Here is a 26,180-nt window from a genome sequence, read left to right as displayed (position 1 = left end):
TTTATACTGGCCCATCGAACCTCATGATCTCTATATTTTACTATGGCTGCCAGCAAACCCGCGACTGAACGTCTGTCCCGGAGATTTCCCAAATCCAAAATCAAAACAGCAATCGTTGGTGACTCACTCATCAGACATGTCTTCAATCATTTCGACCCAAGGAATACCTCTGCACCGCGATTTGTGTCCTACGGCGGAGCGATGTTCGAGGATGTCCTTGCCACCCTGGAGTACTTGCCCACCGGAGTGGAGACCCTTGTCCTACACGTGGGTACGGTGGACATAGCCCGGCGCGGATCGGCGGCGGCGGTGGCGGAGTTGAAGCGAATAGTGTAGCGGATACGACAACGTCGCCCGGTGATGAAGACCATCCTTCTCAGCCTCCTTCTTCCGCGCCCCCCCCCCCAACTGTCGCAGAGGGGGTGCCAACCAAAACTGTGTTCGTTGGTTTAACGCGGAGGCCCAGCGCTACGCCCGTGAGGTTCGACAGCTGTGCCGTGAAGGGGTACTGGGCCCCTCGATTTTCTACATAGACCATGGGTTCCTGACACTTCCTCCTTGGCGCTTCCTCGCCGCCGACGGGCTGCACGCGAGTTTCGAGGGCGTCGCGGTCCTGGCGCAACACTTTAAGGAGCGCCTGCGCTATCATCGCCCGCGTTGGGCCTCCGCGCCTCGACTAACAGAAGAAACGGACAACCATGACCAAGCGTCTCCCCCGGCCGGCCTGCCCCCCTTTCCCCCGTGCCCACCGTGCCTGCCGTGTCCACAACGTCCGCCCCGTCCCACGCCTTCCCGAGCCCCGCCAGTCCCAGAACGCCGCTACATGACACACCTGGCCACAAAGGCGGCGTCGCAACCAAGCCGGGAGGCTGATAATTCACTTGCAGTGGAGACAGGTACGGCTCGCCCTGATCATGCATGGTCCCCCTCTTTTTTGTCAATTAGGAAATTAATCGACAAGCGTGTTCGCTTTGATTTGCATGCTGCTCACTTGGAAACATACGTCACCCAGAACGCTGCACCAAAAGGCCTTCGTCTAGCCTGCACACCCTCGATGTGCACATTTAATCTGGAGGAAATCACGAAATGGGAGAAAGTGCTGCCCGATGCGTCGGTGGGTCTCACGGAGATTGTTTCGCAGCACAGCCGAAGACGGGCCATGGAGCTTCTAGTTGCCGAAATTCTAGAGAGGTCGCAATCGAATTTATCCGACTTAGAATGCAAGGAACTTAAAAACTTTGACACGACAAAGAGGAAAGAAATATCACAACAAAAAAATCAAGAAATTGCAACGACATAACATTTCCCCACAGTTTATAGTCCACCCCGTGCAACCAACCCATCCCGTAGGCGTCACCCCAGGTCCCGATGCTATATCTCGCCCCGTGAACGCACAACAAATGAACGTGGTAAATCTGTCAAGCAAAACATTATCCCCGGCTCAAGAAAAACTTCTCTCAAAAGGTTTGACATTTTGCCCAGCCTCCGGAAATTTCAATGAGTTCCAACTATATGAGGATCAGGACACATTCGCACGTAATCTGCGTCTCCGGGAATACTTCCATGACCGCCCCAACACAAAAACACAACTGCCTGGTGCGTCAAACAAATCCTGGACACCAAAAGACCGACGAGACCAGCACTTAGATATGTATATAGCGGCTGTACAGAAGGATGTAATCCGGGCATATCCACAGCACCAACCCGGGCGCAACAACCTGTCAGTAGAAGAGCGAGCAGCTTTAAATTCCCTTCAAGCGGACACCAGCATAATTATCAAACCAGCGGACAAGGGGGGAGCCATTGTTATACTTGACAGGTCTGAATACTTGGAAGAGGGAATGCCACAACTAAGCGACAGACAATTCTGTAATGAGCTACCAAATGACCCCACAAAATTCTATGAAAGTGAAATTCACAACACCCTCAAATCTCTTGTCACGGAAGGTAATACAACTGCCGCGATGGTTAAAATTATGTCACCGGAACATCCTGTCCCTGGTCGATTTTTCTTGCTACCTAAAGTACATAAGAGCAACCACCCGGGCAGACCCATTGTATCCAGTAACGGGACGGTGACAGAAAAAGTTTCAAGCTTCATTAATCACATAATTAAGGACATCCCCCCTACGTTCCCATCCTACATCAAAGATACCAGCCATTTTCTACAGGAAATTGCTGGTATCGTCATCTCCCCAGGGTGTTTTCTGGTGACGCTGGACGTCTGTTCATTGTACACAAATATTCTCACTCGGAAGCCATTGCAGCGACCGTGGCAGATTTTACTGGCTTAAACAACCCATCAATAGACATAGAGAGCGAAACTCTCGCAACGCTTCAAACCATTGTACTAAATTATAACGACTTCGAATTCAACGAAAAGCACTTCCTTCAGATCAGCGGCACGGCGATGGGAACCAAGATGGCTCCAAATTACGCCAATATTTTTATGGCATCATTGGAAACTCCTTTCATTGAGAAGCAAGAAAAGAAACCACTGTTTTAAAGGCGTTTTCTAGATGACATATTCGTGATATGGAACCACGACAAAGCGAGCCTTCTAGACTTCATTTCAAAATTTAACTGCCTCCATCAATCAATCAAGTTCACCCACGACATATCTCAAGATACTATCAACTTTCTGGATGTAACCATTCAGGTACATGGCATTTCCCTCGCGACCACCGTCTACAAAAAAACCACGGATCGCCAACAGTACCTGCATTTTGACAGAAACCACCCACGACATTGCAAAGTTGGAATACCATACTCCCAGGCATACAGATACCGCCGAATCTGTTCTGATGTCCAAGAATTTGACAGAAACTCGCAAAATCTAAAGAACACCCTTCTGAATCAAAATTACGCAGAAAATATAATTGATGACGCAATCGACCGGGCCCGCCAAACAGACCGCAAGTCAGCATTGTCAAAAGCCAATTCACAAAAAACGGAAACACCCCAGACCAACCTGATATTAACATACGGTGCGAACATGCCGCGAGTGAACAACATACTGAGCAAGCATTTCAACATGATCAGACAAATTGAGCACCTGTCAGCTATCTTCCCCGACCCACCCCGTGTAGTGTATAGTAAAGACAAGAACTTAAGAGATATGCTGGTTAAGGCTAAAATTGGGATCACGAAACAACACTCAGGCTGCCGCCCATGCGGGAAAACGCGCTGCAAAATCTGTCCCCTCATCACCCAAACCGACAAGGCAAAATCTAACTTTTCTAATTTTTCCTTCCGAATAAAAGAAAGTCTCGACTGTGATTCCAGTAACGTCGTATACAGATTGCACTGCGAAATGTGTGGCAAGGAGTATATTGGCCAGACCGAGAATGCATTCCGACTCAGATTCAACAACCACTAATCCCACGTCACCTCACAGCGGCCTGAATTATGACCGCCGCACCAATGACAGACAAACGGCCGAAGAATGCGCCGCAAATGAAACCAAATCCCAGTGTGACTTGTTCCGCGGCTCGCTGGCCGCGTAGCAAAGCTTGGCTGCACCACTCGGTTTCGTCGAAGCGGCGCCAAGACGAGAGCTTCTGGAGGTTTAACCAGTAGTAAAACAGAACCGAAAATGGGACAGAAAATTCCGAGTATGGCGCGGGGACCATGCGTCGACTGGGCGGGCCGTACATGCATGCGGCCTTGGGAGTTTGACCGAATCGAAGATCCATGCCTGAGCCGCCATCTTATGTCCGTCTCCCTTCATCCCCCCCCCTTTTATTTTCCCCCCCTTTTCTTTTCCAGCTGACTACTTTTACACCATTTGTGGAGCGCGCAGGACTCAATCTTGTTTTTGATCTTGTGTTTGCTTGTGTGCCTCTTGTTACGTGTTTTCGTGCTGCCTTTCCGTCCGTGTTCTTTCCCCTTCCCTCACCTTCCACCTTTCTAGCCAATCGGAATGCCTCACTTGCTCAAACTGTTTGAAACACCCCGCACCCGCGACCTCTCCTGCACGGATGAGGGAAGTAACCCTCCCTCACAGAAGTTTTTGTATAAAGACGCAATGTGAGAAATTAAAATACAGCCCTGAAGAAGGAGTTTCTAACTCCGAAACTGTTGGCAACAAAAACGGGAAACGTGTCAGCAAACTTCTTTCACTATATATATATATATATATATATATATATATATATATATATATATATATATATATATATATATATATATATATATATATATATATATATATATATATATATATATTATATATATATATATATATATATATATATATATATATAGAGCGCATCAGAATATGAAATGAGGGGCTCGTAGAAAATAGCACCGAATAAAGGGTTCGCAGTCAGGAAAACCTCGGAAAGTAAAGGGGAGGTTGTGGTATGTCATTGAAACAGAAAAAGAATTTGGAAAGAAAGAAAGAAAGCGGAGAAAAAATGCCCGCCAGGTGGGATCCGAACCCACGAGCTCCAGAATACCGGTCTGGTGCGATAACCACTACGCTACGGGAGGAGCGATTTACCCTCCCCCGCTTTCTGGGGTATTTATGTCAATGTAATTTTTTTTCCTATGCTTTGGGGTTGTAGCCAGCGCCAATCGGACTTCTCGGGGTGGAGGCGACCTTCTCCTTAATCCCCGCGCCGTGACTCGAGTGTCTACGACATGTCGAGAGTGGTCAACCAGCGTTAAACCCTCTTAAGCTCCCTATGGCACCAAGACTGCCAAAACAGAGGCCCTCGCTATGCATGTAGCGAATCGGAATAGGAAATGAGGGGCTCGTAGAAATAACACAGAAATAAGGGTTGGCAGCAAAGAAAACCTCGGAAAGCAAAGGGGAGGTTGTGGTAGGTCATTGAAGCAGATAAATAATTTGGAAAAAATGAAAGAAAGCGGAGAAAAAATGCCCGCCAGGTGGGATCCGTACCCACGACCTCCAGAATAGCGGTCTGGTGCGATAACCACTACGCTACCGGCGGGGCGATTTTCGCCCGCCCTTCCCCTCCTCCGGCGCCCCCCCCCCCCCGCTTTGTGGGGTATTTATGTCAATATAATTTTTTTTCCTATGCTTGGGGGTGGTATCCAGCGCCACTCTGACTTCTCGGGGTGAAGGAGACCTTCTTTTTAATCCCCGCGCCGTGACTCGAGTGTCCACGACATGTCGAGAGTGGTCAACCAGCGTTAAACCCTCTTAAGCTTCCTATGGCACCAAGACTGCCAGAACAGAGGCCCTGGCTATGCATGCAGCGAATCAGAATAGGAAATGAGGGGCTCGTAGAAATAACACAGACATAAGGGTTGGCAGCCAAGAAAACCTCGGAAAGCAACGGGGAGGTTGTGGTAGGTTATTCAAGCAGATAAAGAATTTGGAAAGAAAGAAAGAAAGCGGAGAAAATATATATATATATATATATATATATATATATATATATATATACATATATATATACATATACTCAACAAATTAAAGATGTAGATCGGACACGCCTGTCTGACCTCTAGTGAAAAAACCTTACTGTGTAAAAGACAGAGCGATTTTTTAAACCAAAATTCCAAATACCTTGGCGTTATACTAACATTTGAATTACCTGGGATCCAACACATGAATGTTGTCTGCGTCTCTGCTCGCCACAAATTAGGTCTGGTAAGACACCGTCTTACAACAAAAACTGTGGGCTTACAAAACACTTCTTATTACTACACTAGCGTACACATGTATTTTAAAAGCGTGGGGGTGACGGCTAGTATGTAATTCATGAGCGTCACGGCCCGAAAATGGACCATCAACAACAAGAAGGAGCGACTATAAACTACCGCTGTTTGTTATCCGTCGTTTTGTTGCCCCTGGTCCGCTTTTTTCTGTGAAGCTGAATATTACACTTGTATTTTTTGACACTGCTTACATAATAGATATGTTAACAAACTTAATAAAATCAAAGGACCTTCAATTTGTTTCATCTACAGTCGTTACAAAAGTCGTTATTCACCAATTGAAGTAATAAATACATCTATAATTCGCACTTTAAAATATCAAAGGAAAGCCTCGAAGGAATCTTGCTAGGCCTAAATTTTTATTTCAAATCTGGAAAACTTTTTTACACCTCGATCCCTCAACCATTCTCTAAAATTCAAGCTCCAGGGTGTCGCCACATCAACATTTATGAAGACCGACTCCCATTTTCGCATGAACAGGCGAACTTATACACACTTCTTTACTTTAAGGGTAAGCTGTTGGGATGTGTTTCCTGTCCGCATATATATTTTCTTGGAAAAAGTACCGAGCTCGATTGAAAATTTTCTTTATACGTACGGTTTCAGCCGCCTCTTGGACTCTTCAGTTTTTCTTATGCCTTGTTATAATTATAGATTTTGTGCTTTTTCTCAGCGTGTATTTGAAGTTCTGCCTTTGGCGCCAATGCTTCAATTTTGCAAGGTTTGTATTGTTTTTCTTTAAGGCATTGATATTTTTATGTATAGTTGACTTGTTTTCATAAATATCACGACAGTTTTATGCATCCACATCTGCTTGGACACCGCATATGATGTGCATTTTATTGCAGCTAAATAAATAAAAAATAAGAAATAGCCATGAACCCGACATGAGCAGGCCTATTACCTAAATACAACTGTTGGTCTAGAGGTCTCTTGAAATTTTTTGGTTTCCATACAAAATTATTTAAACTGCTCCATGGCCCATCGTAAAAAATGACACCTGGTTCTGATTTACTCAAGATATTTGGGAATCCAAATTATATGGTGTCCAAAAAGTTACATTCTTGAGCTACGTTCAGTTTGCGATCTGGGTGGATTTCTTTTTTCAATTATGGGCTGGGTTTTTCTGCATATTCGCCCGTTGTAACGTTTTCTTTCTCCTTGTATGCAACTTTTTTTGGCTAAAGGTATTGTTTCTTATGTTAACTCCTTTATTATAACAAACAAAGAACGCATTGTATCTTGTGTTCAGTTCTCTAAATATTTCGATGGGCTTCTCGGAAAGCAAAACGAGTTAGTGTACAATTTATTTCTGACGCAAAAACCAATTTCTGGTATTCTTAAAACACCAATGGCTGAAATGCTAGGTGTATAAGTTTTGTTCTTCCTCAATTCAAAACGATCACCAAAATACAAGAGAAATATGCTTCAATATGCGTTGTTGGCTTTTACACCTGCACAATCACCATGCCTCAAGAAAGATTTAGTACCTTTCGATATGAGTGAACCTGATAGCAGAAAATGTCTTTATTCTGCGGGGCTGCTCTGTGCACTTCGAGAGATGCAGGGAATATTTTACCATCTCCTCCAGTTATAAAACCTGTGACATTTTCCGTGTCCCGAATAGGGCGAAACCTCTGCATTTTAGCAGAGCAGATTGGCCAATGACAACACGATGTACACAAACATGAAGTTCGTTTTACGGAAAAAATCACTAATAAAACATTACATCGTACTTTTATCCAAACATTTTCATGGCATAAATTAAGTTGTGGCCCGTATCCATTCAAAGGCACCGTTTGGGTAGAAATGACATGAGTGAAGGTGGAATTTAACGCGAGCTGTATATTACATTTTTGAAGAATAATTCTGTAAAAATAATTGCATAGATGTGCGCAACAGAAAAAAGACTACTCTAACTTGGGTACGCGTTCTAACTGTATGTTCATGGTAGGAAGCACGGCATTTGCTATTCGCTAAAATATCTTTCATGGGCCAGAAATTTTGAAGAAAGTATCATTCATTTCATAATTATTCGGGACAAGTTTGGTCCTAAACGTATGTAGAAACACGATCACAGTGTTGTGCTTACTTTGTATCACAGGTAATAGGAGGCACGTTTTGTGGAGTTTTTTCTCTCGTTGGTGGAACAAACTCATGTAAATGATATTGACTGGCACTCTTTGTCAACGGTAGTCTTTGCTCACTACGGTTCACTTCAACAAGTGTTCGATGTTTGACATCCTTATCCCAAAAACAATGTTGGAACTCTCATATCGGTACCTTTCTTCTTCTTCTTCTTTAATACCTCGTGAAAAAATAGGAGAGGTTGACGCTTTATAGAAGCACCGGCTACTCCTTCTCACGTAAGTTACTGATCGTAATATACATTTCAAGAGTCTCAAACTCATTGGCCAGTTCGGCGAAGGCAGCTCATGCGGGAGAGTTCTTGCAATTTTCATGGAGTCAATGCACACAATATACTGCAAACACAAATTTGTCCCTGGTGTCCCTTAATGGGAGTCAGCAACTATGGTAGACACTTGATGGTGGTTAGGGGAACGTCACACAAAACAGGAGATCACAAATCACACAGAAGATTACAAACAAATCACACACTAAAGAAGTCACAATATGCAGTACAGAATGGAGGAAGGGAAAACGGCACAACGAGAAACGCAATAAAACGTAGTGTGGGCAGTCATGGTTGGAGACTCTAAGCGCAATAATACCAAAGGTAGAGGTACATTTCATACTAATAAAGTCCTAATAATGCAGTCTCTAGAAAGAGTTTAAGAGAACAAAAAGAACGCCGTCGCTGACTGGGTGTTGTCCATGGTCCGAGAACTTTGGCGAGGTTAAACGGTCTATTGTCTAAAGACATGATCACACTTTTAAAGTTCCTCCTGGCATCGTCATGTCGCGGACATTCTAAGATTAGATGATGAATCGTTTCATCAGGATGACCACATAAACATCTTGCACTTTGAACTTTGCCGATTTTGTGGAGAAAGTGCTTTGTGTAAGCAGTGCCAATACGCAAGCGGTGTATAAGCGTCTCTAAGCATCTGGATGTAGGTGTTGGAATTTGGAATCGCAGTAAGGGATCAACCTCAAAGAGCAGGCTACTTTGGGACCGTTCGTCAAACCATGTAGCGTTTAAAAAGCTCTCGTTAAAATATGTCGCAAGTCCGAAATGTAGAGGGGCAACATGTCGGAGGTTGGAAATTGGTGCGCTTGGCGAGCTGCCACATCTGCCGCTGCATGGCCGGGAATATTGCAGTGGCCAGGAATCCATTGAAACACAATATGGTGCACCTCAGAGGCTCTAGTTATTGCTTTCAAAGTTTTATACACCAATGAATCATTGAAAGCATTGCTAGTGTGTTTCATAGATGCTAATGCTGCTTGAGAATCAGAAAGAATCAACCAATTTTGTGGAACTGCCACACTGCCGATGAACCGCAAGGCCAACAGATTAGCGTAAAGTTCTGCCGTAGTTAAGTGTAATGGGACAGCCCAATTTTGTGTTCATAGTTTAGGCTCGGTATTACAAATGCAGATGTGGGGGTGGTATGTAGACAAGACCCATCTGTGTACACATGTGTGAAGCCAGGGTAGAAGATGTATATTTGACAAAGACACAGTTGCTGCGCGGCGACAGCACGCAAATCCCCTTTTCGGAATAGACCCTGCACAGTTAACTGAATAGCAGGACTTGAAAGAAGCCATGGCGGATACACAGGGTCACCTGGCCAAACCTCCTACAAAGGTAAAATGCTTATATTTGCCTCAAGCGTCCTGTGCATCCTACAAACTTTCCTTTCTAAAAGACCTTGTTTAAGATGATGGCGGGAATGCTGGGTTGATAATCGAAAAAATGCCGACACGTTTCTACAGTTCGCATCACTGGGAAGGGAGGCTGACGAGCTTCAGCAATTACAAGAGGACTTGACGATGGTCTAGGAACACCCAAACCAACGCGCAAACTCCTAGCCAGCAACCTTTGAAGTCTTTCTTCAGCGGTGTTGGAAAGCCCGTGCAGAATTGGCGCTGAATACGCAATTCTTTGCCTAATTAATGCAGAGTGAACCTGTAGTAGTGATGATGTACGTCCACCCCATGATGTGCCCGTAATCCTACGAAGAATATAATAATTGCATTAACATTTCCTTCAAGCATCTTGATGTGTGCAGCCCAGGAAAGTTCCCGATCTAATGTTACGCCCAGAAAGCGATGTTCTTTTACGGTTTTAATAGGTTGACCTTCAAGGGAGAGAATGAATGTTTTTAGTTGCTTCCTCGTGAAAGGCAACACGGCTGTTTTTGAATACGATAACGTCATCCCACACTCTTTTAGGAAGTTTCGCACACTAGTTAAACCTTCCTGTAAGATGGACTGAAGCACGAGAGGATTCGGACCCGACGCCCATATGCAGACATCGTCGGCGTATATGGAATGCTGCAAACCTGCTGGCAATCTGCGTGGTAAGTTGACCATGACACAATTGAAAAGGACTGAGGACACTACCCTGTGGTACACCCTGAGAAGGAACGTGCTCGGAAGTACGACCGCTAGATGTTTCCATGAAAACTCTTCGGTTGGTAAGGAATTCTTGTATCCATCTCAGAGCTCGCCCATGTATGCCCATCTGCAACATACCCATGAGGATGTGAATGTGACTGGTAGTGTCAAACGCGCGCTTTATGTCCAAAAAAACGCAATTGTTATGTTCCCCCGACTGCGCTCATGCTCGACCCATGTCCCAATATCAAGTACTGCGTCAATTGATGAACGCTTCCATCGAAATCCCGACATGCATTCAGGGAACACTTGTGTCACATCACACCACCATTGAAGCCTTGCCGCAATCATTTTCTCCATAAGTTTGCACAAACAGCTTGTCAGGCTCACTGGACGGAAAGACTCAAGCGACAATGGTGTCTTGCCGGGCTTGAGAATTGCATTGAGACGCGCTGTCTTCCAAGATTCCGGAACAGCTTCCTGACTCCACAAAGTGTTGAATAAAGCTAGCAGTGTGGACGTACCCGTTGGACAAAGATTCCTAAGCGTAGCATACGTGATGCCATCGGGCCCGGGAGCCGTTTTGTTAGGGCATGAAGCAAGTGCACTTTATAGTTCACTGATCGTAAAAGGACAATCTATTTCCGGGTGCTGGAGGTGGAGCTTCTGATGCACCTCGTCGTTGGCAATTTGCACGGAGATTCTATATTCCAGAGAGTTTGTCTCGACACCTGATTGAATTAACATTTTACAAAATTCATCGGCTACAGTTCTCTCCGGGTCCCCGCGGGCAACAGCAAGAGCTCTGAAAGGGTAATTCTGGGCTACTGATCCACAGAAGGACCTTAAAACTGTCCAAATTTTATGACAGGGGGTAACTGGTGACAACGAGCTGCAGAAATCACGCCACCGTTTTCTTCCTAGCCTTTGAAGGTGACGCTGTGTAACGGAGTGAATTTTTTGGCACTGATTGTAAGCCTCGACAGTCCCAGTTCGGCGATAATGTCGCTCCGCTCGCCTTCCAAGAGCACGGAGACGCTCATATTCACTCTCAACAGCACCGTAATGGTCTGGAACGGTGACTGCACGCGTGCACGTCCGGAAGGTGCTATGTATAAATTGTGTGAAATTTTCAATATCCATATGTGCACCAATATTCGCGGAAATGTGACGACGAAACAGCTGCCAGTTTGTGAGCTTAGCGTACCTCTTAGGCGCACTAGTGCACAGCTGAGAATGCTTCACTAGAATAGGGAAATGATCACTTCCACGGGTTTCAACATTTATTGTCCAGCTGATTCCGTTCAAGATGTCCTGGGAGCACAAAGTTATATCAGTGGAGCTCGAGTACCGAAATCCCCGAAGAAATGTCGGGGACCCATCATTTAGAACTGTCAAATTAGATCTGTCGGCAGCGCATTCAATGACATATCCGCGGGCATCGCAGTGATCACTTCCCCAGATTGAATTGTGAGCATTGAAATCTCCGCATATGATTACATTATTCGTCTGTAACTGAAACATGCGGGCCAGTGTATCTACAGTAACACGGCAGGCACCCTGGAGGTATACACTCATAACAGTGATAGAAATGCTACCGAAAGAGACCTTACAGGCAACATATTCGACAACATCTCAGTTGCTGACCTCAAGCACATAAGAAGGGTAGTCCCTTAAAACACAAAACATTGCTCTGCTCACTCCTCCAGGTCGCGAAGATTTGTAAATTACATAATTTGCTAATCAAAAAGTGCCCTTTACGGCAGGCTCTTGAATACAATGAATAGGGAAATTGAACTTTATTTCCTTAATTTTCAATGGTCTTCTACGCAATATTTAACAAAAACTATATTGAACAAGGGCTGTCAATAAATAGTCATTATTTACGCGAAGAAAAAATTACTGCTCACTTGGAGGTTGGCATATCATTTGTGCTAGAAATTATTCTCCGAAATGTAATGCAGTACTTCGTCATACGCTTGCCCAATGGTGTTTTGTTGGGGGTGGGGCATTACAGTTTGCACCGAGATCCACACGTGAGCCTGTTGAGTCAGTGAGCAACACCTTGCGAGTAAAGATTCGCTGTGTGTTGTCGTGTGAATCGCCTCTTTCCGTCTTAATGCAGACGTAATATCAAAATTATTTTAATATTAAGAATTGTATGTTCTCCAACGTGCATTTCCATTGCTTATTACCGCAATGATATTGAGAGAACAATGCACTTTACTCGCTTTGCGGATGGAATAAAAAAAATGTGATGAAATCAAAACAAAATCACAAAATTTGCAAAGAAGGCCATGAAACAGCTCTGTCACGCTGTTTTGTTTCATAAGCTTGATGAGTATTGTTGGCTTTTCCATGTTAACCTCGTTATCTCGGTTCATTATATCTAAGAGCATCGGCAAGATGCTTAGACAATGCAGTACCAGGTTAACTGATGATCACCGAGTTTGAGCCTGTTTTCGAAAATAAAAATTTCACAATGGTCGAAATGCTGGTTCATTCCCCATAGCTCCTTAGTGGTAGCGCTAGGGCTGCGCCATCTGTCTCTCGCTGTGCAATATTATTAGATCTGGTATTTTACTCCAACACCACAAAACAAAATTTCAGCGACATACAGCTGTAGCTTACGTATCAGGCCTTTAGGTGCATTGAGAAACTTTCCACTCGCAATTTTCTCCTGTTGCTGATTTGATTTTTTATCTTGAACTTATAAGGAGGTAGCACGCGTAAACTATACTTAACAGGCAATTTTAAAAAAATTGCAAATCTTCACTTCTTCGTATTACCTGTTGAAGACGGTGGTTGCCCTTGTCGGTCCGATGTCGGGGGTTATCGCTTTACCTTCGAAACTCACTTTGTACTCTCACTGAGTCTGTACAGTTGTTCTGCCGATTGCAGTAAACAAACTTCAAATTTTTACTACCTTTTTTGCTCTTCCAAATCGTTCCTTGCAAATAAAATGCACGCCTCATTTATCCACGGTATTTGTTTTTGTCTGATACCTAAGGAATCAATAACATCAAATTTTTAGGAGGTTTACCCGCGAAAGCACAAAGGCGATGAGGCGCGCCGTAGCGGAGGGCTGCGGAATAATTTTGACCACCAGGATATTTTTTACGTGTGGCGAAATCTTCAACACGCGGACATCTCTGGTTTCCACCTTCATCACAAAAGCTGCCGCCGTGACCCGGAATCTAACCCGCGTCCTTGGGCTCAGCAGCTCAACTCCTTAGCAGCGGGGCAGAAATGAACGACATGTATACAGTGAAATCGACACTCAATATTCGTATAACGATAGACTGAGGGCTTTGGTTTATGAGTGCTGTTCAGTTGTAAGCGGTGTACACTTCCAGTTTTCACGCATTTTCTTTTACTTGAAAATGGGAATATAAAAAGGCAAGAATTCTCACCGTTAACAACGAGGGAACATTCAGTTGAAGTTGCAGCCATAGTAGAGCCATTACCGCACTTCCAAGAAACCAGGTAGCCTGTTATAGGTCCGCCGGGCTCCAGTGGTGCTTTCCAGCTTAGTAGGGCCTCCACGTTATCCTCAGTATCCAGGTTAAGTTCGAGTGGCTCACTTGGCTCTGGGATAAAGAGAATGAGATTAGATGCCATTTATTTAGCATTGGAAGCTTTTGTTTGATTTAAAAGATTTAGTTGTGAGAGACAGAATTACAGTTACAAAGAACATATCGTGCAGCAATGAGTGTTAGAACAGCGGTCTTCATTTCCATCCTCTGAAACTGTCCGTTAATTTTCGCAAAAACTTTAGGGTTGTTCAGGTATGAAAGGCTTGGGCGTTGCCGAAATATTGCTTGTTTTAATGTAGTCTCCGATCGATTCATTTTCTACGTACTGTCGGCGGCGAAAGTTTTTCGAAAATGCAGTTCGTGGTAGAGGTTCGCAAATCTACTTTGCTGCGCCATCTGCCGTGACATACCGCCGGGTGTACCATCAAGAAACTCGCGCGCCTGCCGCGTTTTGGGCATGTCTGCCCATTCTTATCAGACATCTCTGGTCACTCTGTTCTGTGTGGCGGGCTTTGGATATTCGCGGTAGCCGCTGTGGTGCAGTGTTATCATTGCCGCGGGTGTGCTCTCACTGTAGCAACAAAAGACGTAACTCGCGGCCGCCTTTTGCGCTGATAAAACTTGTCTTAATTTATTCGATCTACAAAGAGAAGTCCCGGTCGAACATCAAAGTTATTATAGCAGAGCCGTTATAGGGTGGGAACTAATAAAAAATTAGTTCGTCTACAAGGTGTGCTAAAGCAAAGCCAAGTTTTTTGTAGACGGCTGCGAAGCTTCAATGAAGGTAGCTTGTGTGTAGGTATATTAAAAGAAGTTTTACTGAAATATGCGCAGCGACGACAAAATGGCAATAAATTACGGAATGAGATGTCTGAAGATAAATTTGTGAGCGTCTGCGTAAATCCTGAAAAACTCCGAAATGTCACGTGCAAAGCAAATATGCCAGTCTACACGCAAGGTTTTTCCTTTGATGACGAGAAGGTGCACAGATCGTAAGTGGCGGAATGCGCACTTGATGTCTGTTGAAAAAAGAATTGAAAAAATGGGTGCCTTTCTACTCTGTGAAGCAGGTGGACAAGTGAAGCTGGGCACCCTACAGGTGCAGAAAGACGCACGTTTCAAGTTGAAATTCAGCGTATTTCGGTGGTAATAATCGGAATGCGATTTGCACTGCGTAGAGTTTTATTCTAGCGGACAAAGATGGGGCTGTTCAGTTCCTTCCCATACAAGCCGAGGCTCCTACATCAGATGAAAATTTTGCATTGTTTACTGCTACATTTTGAACAAGTTAATCGAAGAACGTAAATAAATCCCTGCGTAAATACCGAAGCGTACTAGCGCCAATTTCAGTATGCCTTTTTTCTGTATATTTACATTAGGATAAGGCGCCCAGAACGTTCACCGGCAAGTTGGCTTTGCTGCAACACATTTTGTCGAAACCTTAAGTTTAACTTCAGACCCTCGCCATGCCAGCTCCACTGTAATTTACTATTCGACAGGAACTTCACTTCGCCGATGGCGTATATTAAGACAAAGTTGATACCCACCGAAAACCAGGGCACGAGGTGTTCATTTTCGTGGACCCGTGACGCCATATATGTGGGAATGGTTACACGGCGCCCCAGCGGCTGCAGCGAATATCCGAAGCACGTCACACGGAACGGATGGACCACGGACGCCTGATAACGAAGTATGTGCCGGCACGGCCAAAGCGCGCCTTGCGCGCAAGTTTCTAGAGCCTGCACCTGGCGAGTTGTGGCGGAAGATGGCGCAGCAAGGCAGATGTGGGCCGCTAAGCCACGCACTGCTTATCCCGCCAACGTTTCCGGACGACATGATAGGACATCTGTAAAGGGATTCTAGAGAATATTGATACTTAAACCTAAAGTCGGTAAAAGCGGCAAAACTTCAAAAAAGGTTGAAATGAAATTTATGGCTCTTTGTGGGCTCAAGTGTAATGTAGCAGAATACTCTGTCACCAATTCTTTAGCAGGAATATAAGTGTGTTCAATATATGGTATACAAGAACCACAAAATATGAGACAGCTGTTACGAGGTTGATAGTGGTGTATTTTTATTTTTTGGTGGCGCCAAAAAAGCGCCCTGCCCACATTACAAAGGTTTATTTTATATAAAACAGTAGTATGTTGTTACGCTTTGCGGAGAAAAAGAAATTTCGATTGACTGAGGCTCTAGCAAACACTCGTACCTCGTTGCTTGCATTTGAGGGGGAAACCGAACGTATGTATATTGCCGCGAACCATACATTGGGTTTGTTTATTTGTGTTTTGCTTTTACCGCCCGGCTGCGCCGGTCTGTGTTATCTCTGCGCCAAGGGAAGCGCGTGTTCCATTCTTTCTTTCTGTGCCGCATGTGTTATCTGTTGTGATAGGGAGAGCATTCCGATCTAACGTGAACAGCCCAGTATAATCTTCTTGGATCTACTATGTTCTCGATGCGAATCGACGTTTCGAGAACCACGCGCGCCAAAAGATAAAAAGCCTGCAGTGCGGACGCCGGGGCATTCGATTCTGCGACGCTCGCCGACGCACGTACGTCACTTTGTTGACCACTGCTTCGCCGCCTCTGTATTCTTTTCAGTTGTTAGGGGAGCACAAGTTCGCTCCAATAAACTTGTTTCTTTTCCAAACAACTGCTTCGTCCTTGGCTACGTGACATCTGGTGGAGGTGCTGGGTACGCACCCTTCATGCCCACTACAACCTCTGGAAGCCGCCAAGCCAGTCCAACAAGAGCCAGCCTCCGCGTGCAAGATTTACCACCCGAGTTCGGTCTACTACCGGAGAAGACGAAGAAGAAAAACGTCGCAACCAGCACCATGCTCAACCAAGCCAACCCTCCTGTCGTTCTGCAGCAGCCACGGGAACCGCCATCATTCCGAGGAGCCCCCGCAGAAGACCCAGAAGAATGGTTGGAGAAAGTGGAGCGCGTCCGGAAATTCAACAGGTGGGACGACGCAGAAACGTTCCGGCACGTTTTCTTTTACTTGGAAGATTCGGCTCGCACTTGGTTCGAGAACCACGAGAGCTCTTTGACAAACTGGGCTCAGTTCAAAAGCGAGTTCACTAAGACCTTCACTACCGTCGTGCGGAAAGAAAGAGCCGCCCTTTTGTTGGAAACGCGCACGCAACACCCCAACGAAGGTGTCGTGATCTTCGTTGAGGAGATGAAGCAGCTATTTCGCCGCGCGGACCCCGAAATGACGGAAGAAAAGAAGTTGCGCTTCTTAATGCGCGGAGTGAAGGAGGAACTGTTTGCTGGACTTGTCCGAAATCCGCCCAAAACCGTCGCCGAATTCGTGACCGAAGCCAGCACCATTGAGAAAGCCCTCGAAATGCGTGCTAAGCAGTATGACCGCAACTTCGTTGGCGCGGCCAATGCGAATGACTTTGGCAGCACGCGGATCCCGGCCGACAGCCTACGCGAGACTATCCGCGCAATCGTGAGAGAGGAGCTGCGGCAACTTCTCCCAACGCCGCCGCAGCCCCAAGTCACTTCCCTCACCGACGTGATTAGAGAAGAAGTGCAACAAGCGTTGGGAACTTCTACGCCATCCGAGGTACCCCGAGAGCCACAAGCTATGACATACTCCGCGGCTGTCCGTCGACCCCGCCCTGCTCCAACACGCCGTCAAGAGGCCCCGCCGTACCGCCGCCCACTGTCACCCGCCCGACCCCCGGTAGCCCGAAACCAGACGCCGAGGAAGACGGACGTTTGGCGAACGCCAGATCATCGTCCGCTGTGCTACCATTGCGGAGAGGCCGATCACATCTATCGTCGCTGCCCGTACAGGAGACTCGGACTGCGTGGTTTCTCCGTCGACGCTCCATGCCCCCGACCCGGCCAGCGCCCTACCGAGATCGACGAATACCTGTCCAACACCAACCGAGGACCAGCCCGCTCACACCGATCGCCGTCGCCCTACCCATACCAGTCGCCTAACCGCCGTAGCAATGCTGATTTCGCACGTGGAAGGTCCCCCAGCCCACGCGGGGGAAACTAAAGGCGGCAACTTCTGGAGGTGAAGTTGCTCTACGGCGAAAAACTGGAAACCCTCCAACGACGCAAGGACGCGCTGAAGACAGTGATTCACGACATGCCCTCATCCCGACGACCCGACCTAACCCTGACGAGACTCCCGAACACGACGACAGCTACACGGCGCGACGCGTACCCGACCTGACCGAGACGTCCGTTGAGAAGACGACGGCAACGACGATGCACAGTGCCCGACCATCAACACGTACAAGCAGAGATACGACGCCCCGACGAACCCGGAACTCGAGGAAGACTGCATCTGACGTCAAGGTGTCCATCGACGGCTTTGACGTAGTCGCCCTCGTAGACACGGGAGCTGACTATTCGGTAATGAGCGGACCATTTGCGTCTAAACTGAAGAAAGTTATGACCAGACGGGACGGTCCGCACATACGCACAGCAGGAGGCCACCTCGTGACGCCAAGTGGAACGTGCACTTCGCGCGTCACCATAGACGGCACAACGTACCCTGCGGCGTTCGTCGTTCTGCCTAACTGCTCCCGCGACGTGATTCTCGGAATGGACTTTTTGACGGACAGCGGCGCAATAATTGATCTGCAGACCAAGTCGATAACATTTTCCTCCGATCACTCCACGACGCCGCAGCCAAACCCCGATCACCGTGCTGCTGTCAGGATCGCCGACGATCACATCACCCTGCCACCCCGCGCAAGCTTGATGATCGCCGTCTACTGTGAGGATGCTGCTTCTGACATCGACGCTATCGTAGAGAGTGATCGAAGGTTGCTTCTCGACCGCGGTGTCTCCGTCGCAAGAGGCATTGCGCACTTTAAGCAACGCCAATCTCACGTTCTGGTCACTAATTTCACCGAAGAGTACCAGCATTTAAACAAGGGAGCTGCAATTGCGTTCCTCGAAGAAACGCAAGAAGCAAGTGATGTGATCGCAGTCGCCGACTTTGAACGCACACCCGTAGAAACATTCAAGCTCCCGCAGCCATTCGACGTGAATCCGGCGCTACCGCAAGAACAACGGAAAAAATTATTGGCTTTGCTGCGTCGCTATAGCGAATGTTTTTTGTCGAGCGCAAAACTACGTCAGACCCCTCTAGCGAAGCACCGAATAATAATCGAAGACGGAGCCCGACCTACCCGACAGTCACCGTACCGCGTCTCTTCACACGAACGGGAAGCCATCCGGACTCAAGTCGACGAAATGCTCAGCGACGACATTATACAGCCATCGAAAAGCCCCTGGGCTGCGCCCGTCGTACTCGTAAAGAAAAAAGACGGCACATTAAGGTTTTGCGTTGACTACCGGCGACTGAACAAAATCACGAAAAAGGACGTGTACCCCCTCCCCCGAATCGACGACGCCCTCGACCACCTCTGCCACGCGAAGTACTTCTCATCGATGGACCTGAAGACCGGCTACTGGCAAATTGAAGTGGACGAGAGAGACCGAGAGAAGACTGCATTTATAACCCCAGACGGCCTATACGAGTTCAAGGTGATGCCGTTTGGGCTGTGCACAGCACCAGCGACGTTTCAAAGAGTCATGGACACTGTGCTAGCTGGCCTTAAGTGGCACACCTGCCTCGTATACCTCGACGACGTAGTTGTATTCGCCCGGACTTTCGACGAACACCTTGCAAGGTTGGAGTCTGTACTCGAGGCCATTCGTACGTCGGGGTTGACGCTGAAGCCTGAAAAGTGCCGTTTCGCATACGGAGAACTCAAGTTCTTGGGCCACGTCGTCAACGCCGCGGGAGTCCTACCTGACCCGGCAAAAACTTCAGCCATTGCGAACTTCCCAAGGCCGAAAGACAAGAAGGGCGTGCGAAGATTTCTCGGGCTGTGCGCATACTACCGGCGCTTCGTCGCAAACTTCGCACGCATTGCAGAGCCACTCACGCGCTTGACGAAAGATAGCACCCCTTTCAGCTGGGAAAACGACCAAGAAAAAGCATTCGGCGAGCTGCAAAAACGCCTGCAAAGCCCGCCCGTGCTCGCTCATTTCGACGAAAATGCCGAAACGGAAATGCACACGGACGCCAGTGATATAGGCTTGGGTGCCGTCCTTGTCCAAAAGCAAAGCGGCTGCGAAAGGGTAATCGCCTATGCCAGCCGTGGTCTGTCGAAGGAGGAGAAAAACTATTCTGCCTCTGAGAAAGAGTGCCTGGCTATCATATGGGCGATTTCAAAATTTCGCCCATACGTGTATGGAAGGCCATTCAAGGTTGTAACAGACCACCATGCGCTGTGTTGGCTCGCCAATTTGAAGGACCCCTCTGGCCGTCTTGGGCGGTGGAGCTTGCGCCTGCAGGAGTTCGACGTTACAGTCGTTTATAAATCCGGCAGGAAACACTCCGACGCCGACTGCCTGTCCCGCGCCCCCGTCGACCCACCACCACAAGACTCTGATGAAGACAGCGCGTTCTTCGGGATCGTGACGGAGAGCGACCTAGCCGCCCAGCAGCGTGCCGACCCCGACTTACGCGTCATAATCGAGTACCTCGAGGGATGCAACGTTGCCGTTCCTAGGACCTTCAAAAGCAGCTTACCAGCATTCAGCCTGAGAAACTCCGTCCTTGTGAAGAAGAATTTCAGCCCCGGAACAAGAGCGAATTACCTTCTTGTCATCCCCGCGGACCTTCGTGACGAAATTTTGGAAGCGTGCCACGACGACCCGTCTTCCGGACATCTAGGCACAGCCCGCACTATTGGAAAAATCAAGGCGAGGTACTACTGGCCCGGCCTTACCTCTGACGTCACTCACTACGTCCGGAGCTGCCGTGACTGCCAGCGACGAAAAACGCCGCCGACAAGACCCGCCGGACTTCTGCAACCGATCGCCGTCCCATCGAGACCATTTCAACAGATTGGAATGGATCTTTTAGGCCCGTTTTCTACGTCACGATCACATAACAAGTGGATTATCGTAGCGACAGACTACATGACGCGCTACGCAGAGACCGCCGCTCTTCCGAGGGGGACTGCACAAGAAGTGGCGAAGTTCTTTATAAGCCAAGTTGTGCTGCGACATGGAGCCCCGGAAGTCCTAATCACGGACCGCGGAACGGCATTTACTGCGGAGCTGATGCAAGGAGTATTACGCTACAGCAACACGGATCACCGAAGAACGACGGCGTACCACCCCCAAACGAACGGACTAACAGAACGTCTGAACAAGACAATCGCAGATATGCTGTCAATGTACGTTGACGTTGAACATAAGACTTGGGACGAAGTGCTCCCGTATGTCACGTTTGCGTACAACACGGCTATCCTGGAGACGACACAGCTGACGCCGTTCGAGCTTGTCTACGGTAGAAGGCCGACTACGATGCTCGACGCCATGCTTCCGCACGTAGAAGACGACGACCTCAACGCCGACGTCCACGGATATCTTCAACGTGCGGAGGAGGCCCGCCAGCTCGCTCGAGTTCGTATAACGGACCAGCAGCTGGTGGATGCGGGCCGCTACAACCTCCGACGCCGAGACGCCGAGTACCGACCAGGGGATCGTGTGTGGGTTTGGACTCCCATCCGACGACGCGGACTCAGTGAGAAGCTCCTGCGACGGTATGTCGGACCCTACCAGATTCTACGACGTGTTGGCCAACGTACCTACGAAGTGATCCCCGATGGTGACTCCGGCACATCACGACGACGCACACGGCCTGAAGTCGTCCACGTGGTTCGCTTAAAACCTTTCTACGGACGATGACGAACTTTTATTTTCATTTGTTCGGACTGTCGCTTATGTTAGCATCGGGTCGATGCACTCTTAGAGGGGGGGTAATGCCGCGAACCATACATTGGGTTTGTTTATTTGTGTTTTGCTTTTACCGCCCGGCTGCGCCGGTCTGTGTTATCTCTGCGCCAAGGGAAGCGCGTGTTCCATTCTTTCTTTCTGTGCCGCATGTGTTATCTGTTGTGATAGGGAGAGCATTCCGATCTAACGTGAACAGCCCAGAATAATCTTCTTGGATCTACTATGTTCTCGATGCGAATCGACGTTTCGAGAACCACGCGCGCCAAAAGATAAAAAGCCTGCAGTGCGGACGCCGGGGCATTCGATTCTGCGACGCTCGCCGACGCACGTACGTCACTTTGTTGACCACTGCTTCGCCGCCTCTGTATTCTTTTCAGTTGTTAGGGGAGCACAAGTTCGCTCCAATAAACTTGTTTCTTTTCCAAACAACTGCTTCGTCCTTGGCTACGTGACAATATCATACTATAGACACATTGTCTGCGGGTATCTCTGTACATCAACACTGTGAAAGTTTTTATGTAACACCTTATTCAACCAATTTCGTAGGCATCGCATGTACACCCCAAACACGCAAGCTTTGTTCGCTGTGCTTATTCGTTTTTGCACCCCACCGGGTATGTTTCGCCGCCTGCAGCAAAACTAGCATTCATCGTGAAGTAAACCTCAAGAGCGATCCCTCTGGTGACGGCCACAATAACAATCGTTTAACTGCGCAGCCATACCTGCGAGTTCACGGTTAAGTCGTCGTTGAGCAGAAACGGTTCACTTTCGCAACTTCGATTTTCTCACAGTGAAACCACGAGCGCTTTTATCAGTAAAAGCGTCTATATTAGTTACACTCACAAACCATCAACATCGGTCATGAGCCGGCGCGAATGATTGCGTACGTCAACGCAGTCGACCGGTAGAAAGAGTATGCTTTACGAACTACATTTCTACTTGCCATTTGTTGTTTTTGTTTAAATCACCTGCAGCTAGATGGTACAGCACCGGCAGCAAAAATCGGCAGTGGAGAAACAGAAAAACTGCTGCGCCCGTGTTGCAACTGATATATTTTCCCCATATAAAGTCTGACGTTTAGGAGCTTGATGTGTAGATCTCATTGTGATGTCAATCGATGTTATTACAATGATGTTTTTATTAATCAAACGTTTGTGAACGCAAATAGTACCATAACAAGTTGAGAAAAGACACATGTGTTTCCAACTTTTTCCGTAATTTTTCCAAGACACTGGGCTCAGATAACCTGAGATTCACATTTTTCGTGACGCATACAATATCTTTCTATCCCCATAAAACCGTCCAAGGTAAGGCTATAAACTCGACCTTTCAAAAATACCCCGAGTCAGCAAACACCGCTAGGTATGTGGGTGAAACAATACTTGTTCGCACCGTATTATTTACTCAAGCAGTTGGCCTGTAGAAATCCTTGCTTGATTGCAGCACCCTATGCACCGAACACCACACATTCCGCGGAACCTTGGCGCAAGCCCCCATTTATGTAAAGCCTTCGGGCCTATAAGGAGCAAATACATGAAATGAAAATTAAAGCTGACTGGTTTTTTTGTTTGAGCACATGCATGTTCTAAATAGTGTGGCTTCCTCATATGTACGTTATCATTTCTAGACGTCTACTTACCTTTATTTTGTTTCGTTAATTGGATAACATAACGTATTCTTACATTTTTATTGTTTTACCTGTCTCCATACTTGCACGTAGATGTAATTTCTGTATGTCTATTTTCGCTTTTTTCGTTTAAGGAACATTGAACTTTCACTCGCCTTCTTGCTCTCTCTGTTCTAATTGCCTCACGAACACAAAAGGGCTGTAAAGACGAAATACAACTTCGTTCAGTTCAAAATAGCTATTTAATGGTGACTCACTCAGTCCCATTTCAGCAACGCAGTATGTTTGTTACCAAAAAACACAAGACATAGCAAGTAGCATTGAAATGTGGCGCCTCATTGACGTAATTTGGGCGCCAGTCACGTAATATAGGCAAGCACCAACTACATAATTTTTATCCCGTTAATTACAGGCTAGATTGCAAGTGATACCATCAAAACAAAACTGCAACTGACAAGTCATGCGCCTTCGCGGGGACTTTGCTCGACACCCGATATTGCACAAACAAGCTACCGTGACGTCACAGAGGTGTTGTCGGAAAATCGCTTTGGAGTTGCTACTCCTGACCCATTTTTTTGTCTGGGTTATTTGTTTAAGTTTTCCCGCAAACTTTGTCATGTTGTTAAGACAAAAGAGTCTTTTTATTGAACTATACCTGCATTTCTTTCATGGACTTTTTAATTACATAGCTAACGATATGAATTGAAAAAAAATATCACCTAAGAGGCCCGTGGTGACATGAACTCTAGATGAGTGTCCACACCCGTGTTCGTTGCAGCCTCGGAGGTCAATGATGTGGTTTTCGTAGGGTTTTAGCCCCGAGATTTCGACAAAACCAGATTTGAAAGATGAGTTCCAGCCGTATAGCACAACTAACTCACAGTCCGACAGGGTTGTGCAGTTCACGAAGTCGCTGCTGTTGGTAGCCACCTGACGGGGTAAAAAATTAGTTTCTGTGTAAACAATTTGACAAAAAGTATTCTTCGCAGTATCATAAAAGAACTTAGTGCAAAACGTTTAAAAGAAGTTCTGCATGGCACATGTTCGAAAATGTTTTATCCCGAATAACAGAGTGACAACTCAAAGGGTCTTATGGTATTCTCTTGACGGTCGTCATAACATTCGTTTCTAAACTCCTACCGAAGCTGTACATCCTGTCTTCGCAAATTTAAAGTTCCCAAGCTGGCTTATACTTGTTTTAATGTAGAAGAAATATTAAAACCCAAAGCGCTTGAGCTATTCGTAATGTATTTAAATTTAGGCTACAGAAGCCTATTGTAACAGAGAGCGTTCTTACGACATCAAACTCTGTCAATAAATTGCATTCTCGTTCGGCATCATGTAAGATTATGCATGCATCATGGCATCGAGTAACTCTAGCCCCCCAAAATCGGCAATCCCTGCCACAATTTTCTCAATTGACCTATTGACGTTTCCCAATTTGAGCTTCAAATAATTATTCAGGAAAATCTGGTGGTGTTATTCTTGAAGTAGGGAAGACGTTATTCCCAGAAGATAATTAGAGCAGCATAGCGACGTACACCTTGTAGCCCTTCTTAGAACTGATGCTCTTAAAACGAGGAATTGAGTCTCCTTCGTTGTTAGCCGAAACCTGCACTGTCACATGGCAGTTAGTTTTTATCCATGTGGGAAGGTATTAATACCGATTCAAAAAAAAAAACATCGTTCTTTGATGAATCACTCGTATTTGTACTGTGTATTTGTAACAACATATCATTGTGGCGTACCTTGCAGGAACGTTTAGGCTCGAGTATACAATCATTATTACGTAACTTCTTCAATGTGAAAGCACAATTTTCCTCCCTTTTATGCGTTCAAATAAAATATTTTCGCTCTTTACAAACATTTTGCGAAATTGCGCTTGCCTGACACTTGGTTTTTTTCGCAAAACAGTAAATAGATCAAGGGTTTTACCACCGCTTTTTAGTATTATCACTCGCAAATATTCAGTTGGTAGATTATGTGACGTCATGCTTGCGAACTAAACCCATTCGACGAGTGGTCCATAGTTACCACTCATCAGGTTTTTCGGAAAGGCACACACATTGTTGGCGCAAATGCTGCCCTGCGCGAAACATCTAAACTTGTGTTTAAAACTTTTATGGTTCAAGCACTCTAAACAAAAAGAAGCGAGGATCATCTAACTATTTAATCGAGTAGACAGTGAAAGGGGGCTCCAATTTACCATATACATTTAACCCCGTCAGGTAGGGAAAACACTTCACATCAATTAAAAATTGACACCGACGCGAGCGTTTATAAAATCAAGCAAAGACGTTCCGGCTGCCATATTGCAGCCTTGTTCCCAATGAGCTGAGGCGGCGAAAGTGATGTGGTTATGTTAAATTCAAGATGTGACGTATTTAATGTGCGTACACGTGTGGCAAGTTGCCCTACGAACAGGGTTTGCAAGAAACTGGAAGATATCGCTGCCGACATAGAGCATGTGCAGTAGGACTCTCTGCAAGTGGCTACGCTTACTCGTTTGTGCGCTCCATGGAAAGCCAACTTGAACGTCCGTCACTCCACGTCCCAAGAATCGTGCTCCGCTATCGTATATGCATGGACTTAGCGAGCACATGATGCATGTTCTACGCCCTACAGTGTTCGGGTAGGGCACGCAGCAATAGAAATGTTAGGGCCTTCCTTGGTGAACGTCAGAGACAAGGTAACGAACGAAAAGTTCCCCAGAGTTACCTACAGCATTCCCTGCGCAGACTACGATCGAAGCTATGTCGGCATGACAGCCAATTTTCAGCAAAGGCTCAAGCAGGACATGTATGGCTTGACACAAGAAGCAACTCGCCACAAAATAGACAGGGCAAATGAGAAAATAATGGCAAAAGGGAAGAATTGGACCGCACTGCTTTTTCTTGAATCCCTAAACATCCACACCACGCAACAAACACTTATTCCCAATGACGGCAACATCCCACACGGGTACGGACGTCACCTACGTCACATCTTGAATCCAACATAACCACAT

The 26,180-nt window shown here is 46.6% G+C and overlaps 1 protein-coding gene and 1 non-coding gene across 2 annotated transcripts in view; both read right to left on the bottom strand.

The window, feature by feature from the left end:
* Positions 1–26,180, bottom strand: part of LOC144139994 (phosphatidylinositol phosphatase PTPRQ-like) — a 42,220-nt gene that overhangs the window by 13,675 nt on the left and 2,365 nt on the right. The window contains exons 2-3 of the mRNA XM_077672211.1: positions 23,893–24,103; positions 13,629–13,805 (exon numbers count right to left, since the gene is read on the bottom strand). Of these exons, the coding sequence (XP_077528337.1) occupies positions 13,629–13,805; positions 23,893–24,103 (388 nt within the window). The remainder of the gene's footprint in view (positions 1–13,628; positions 13,806–23,892; positions 24,104–26,180) is intronic.
* Trnas-gcu (transfer RNA serine (anticodon GCU)) lies at positions 4,886–4,958 on the bottom strand. The gene has a single exon. It is a non-coding gene; the product is annotated as a tRNA-Ser (tRNA).

This window comes from Haemaphysalis longicornis, unplaced genomic scaffold, assembly GCF_048455015.1.
Source record: "Haemaphysalis longicornis isolate Haplotype H1 unplaced genomic scaffold, Haemaphysalis longicornis Haplotype H1 scaffold_5, whole genome shotgun sequence".
NCBI lineage: Eukaryota > Metazoa > Arthropoda > Arachnida > Ixodida > Ixodidae > Haemaphysalis > Haemaphysalis longicornis.
Note: the sequence above shows the minus strand (reverse complement) of the source record. Positions and strands in the feature narration are given on the sequence as shown.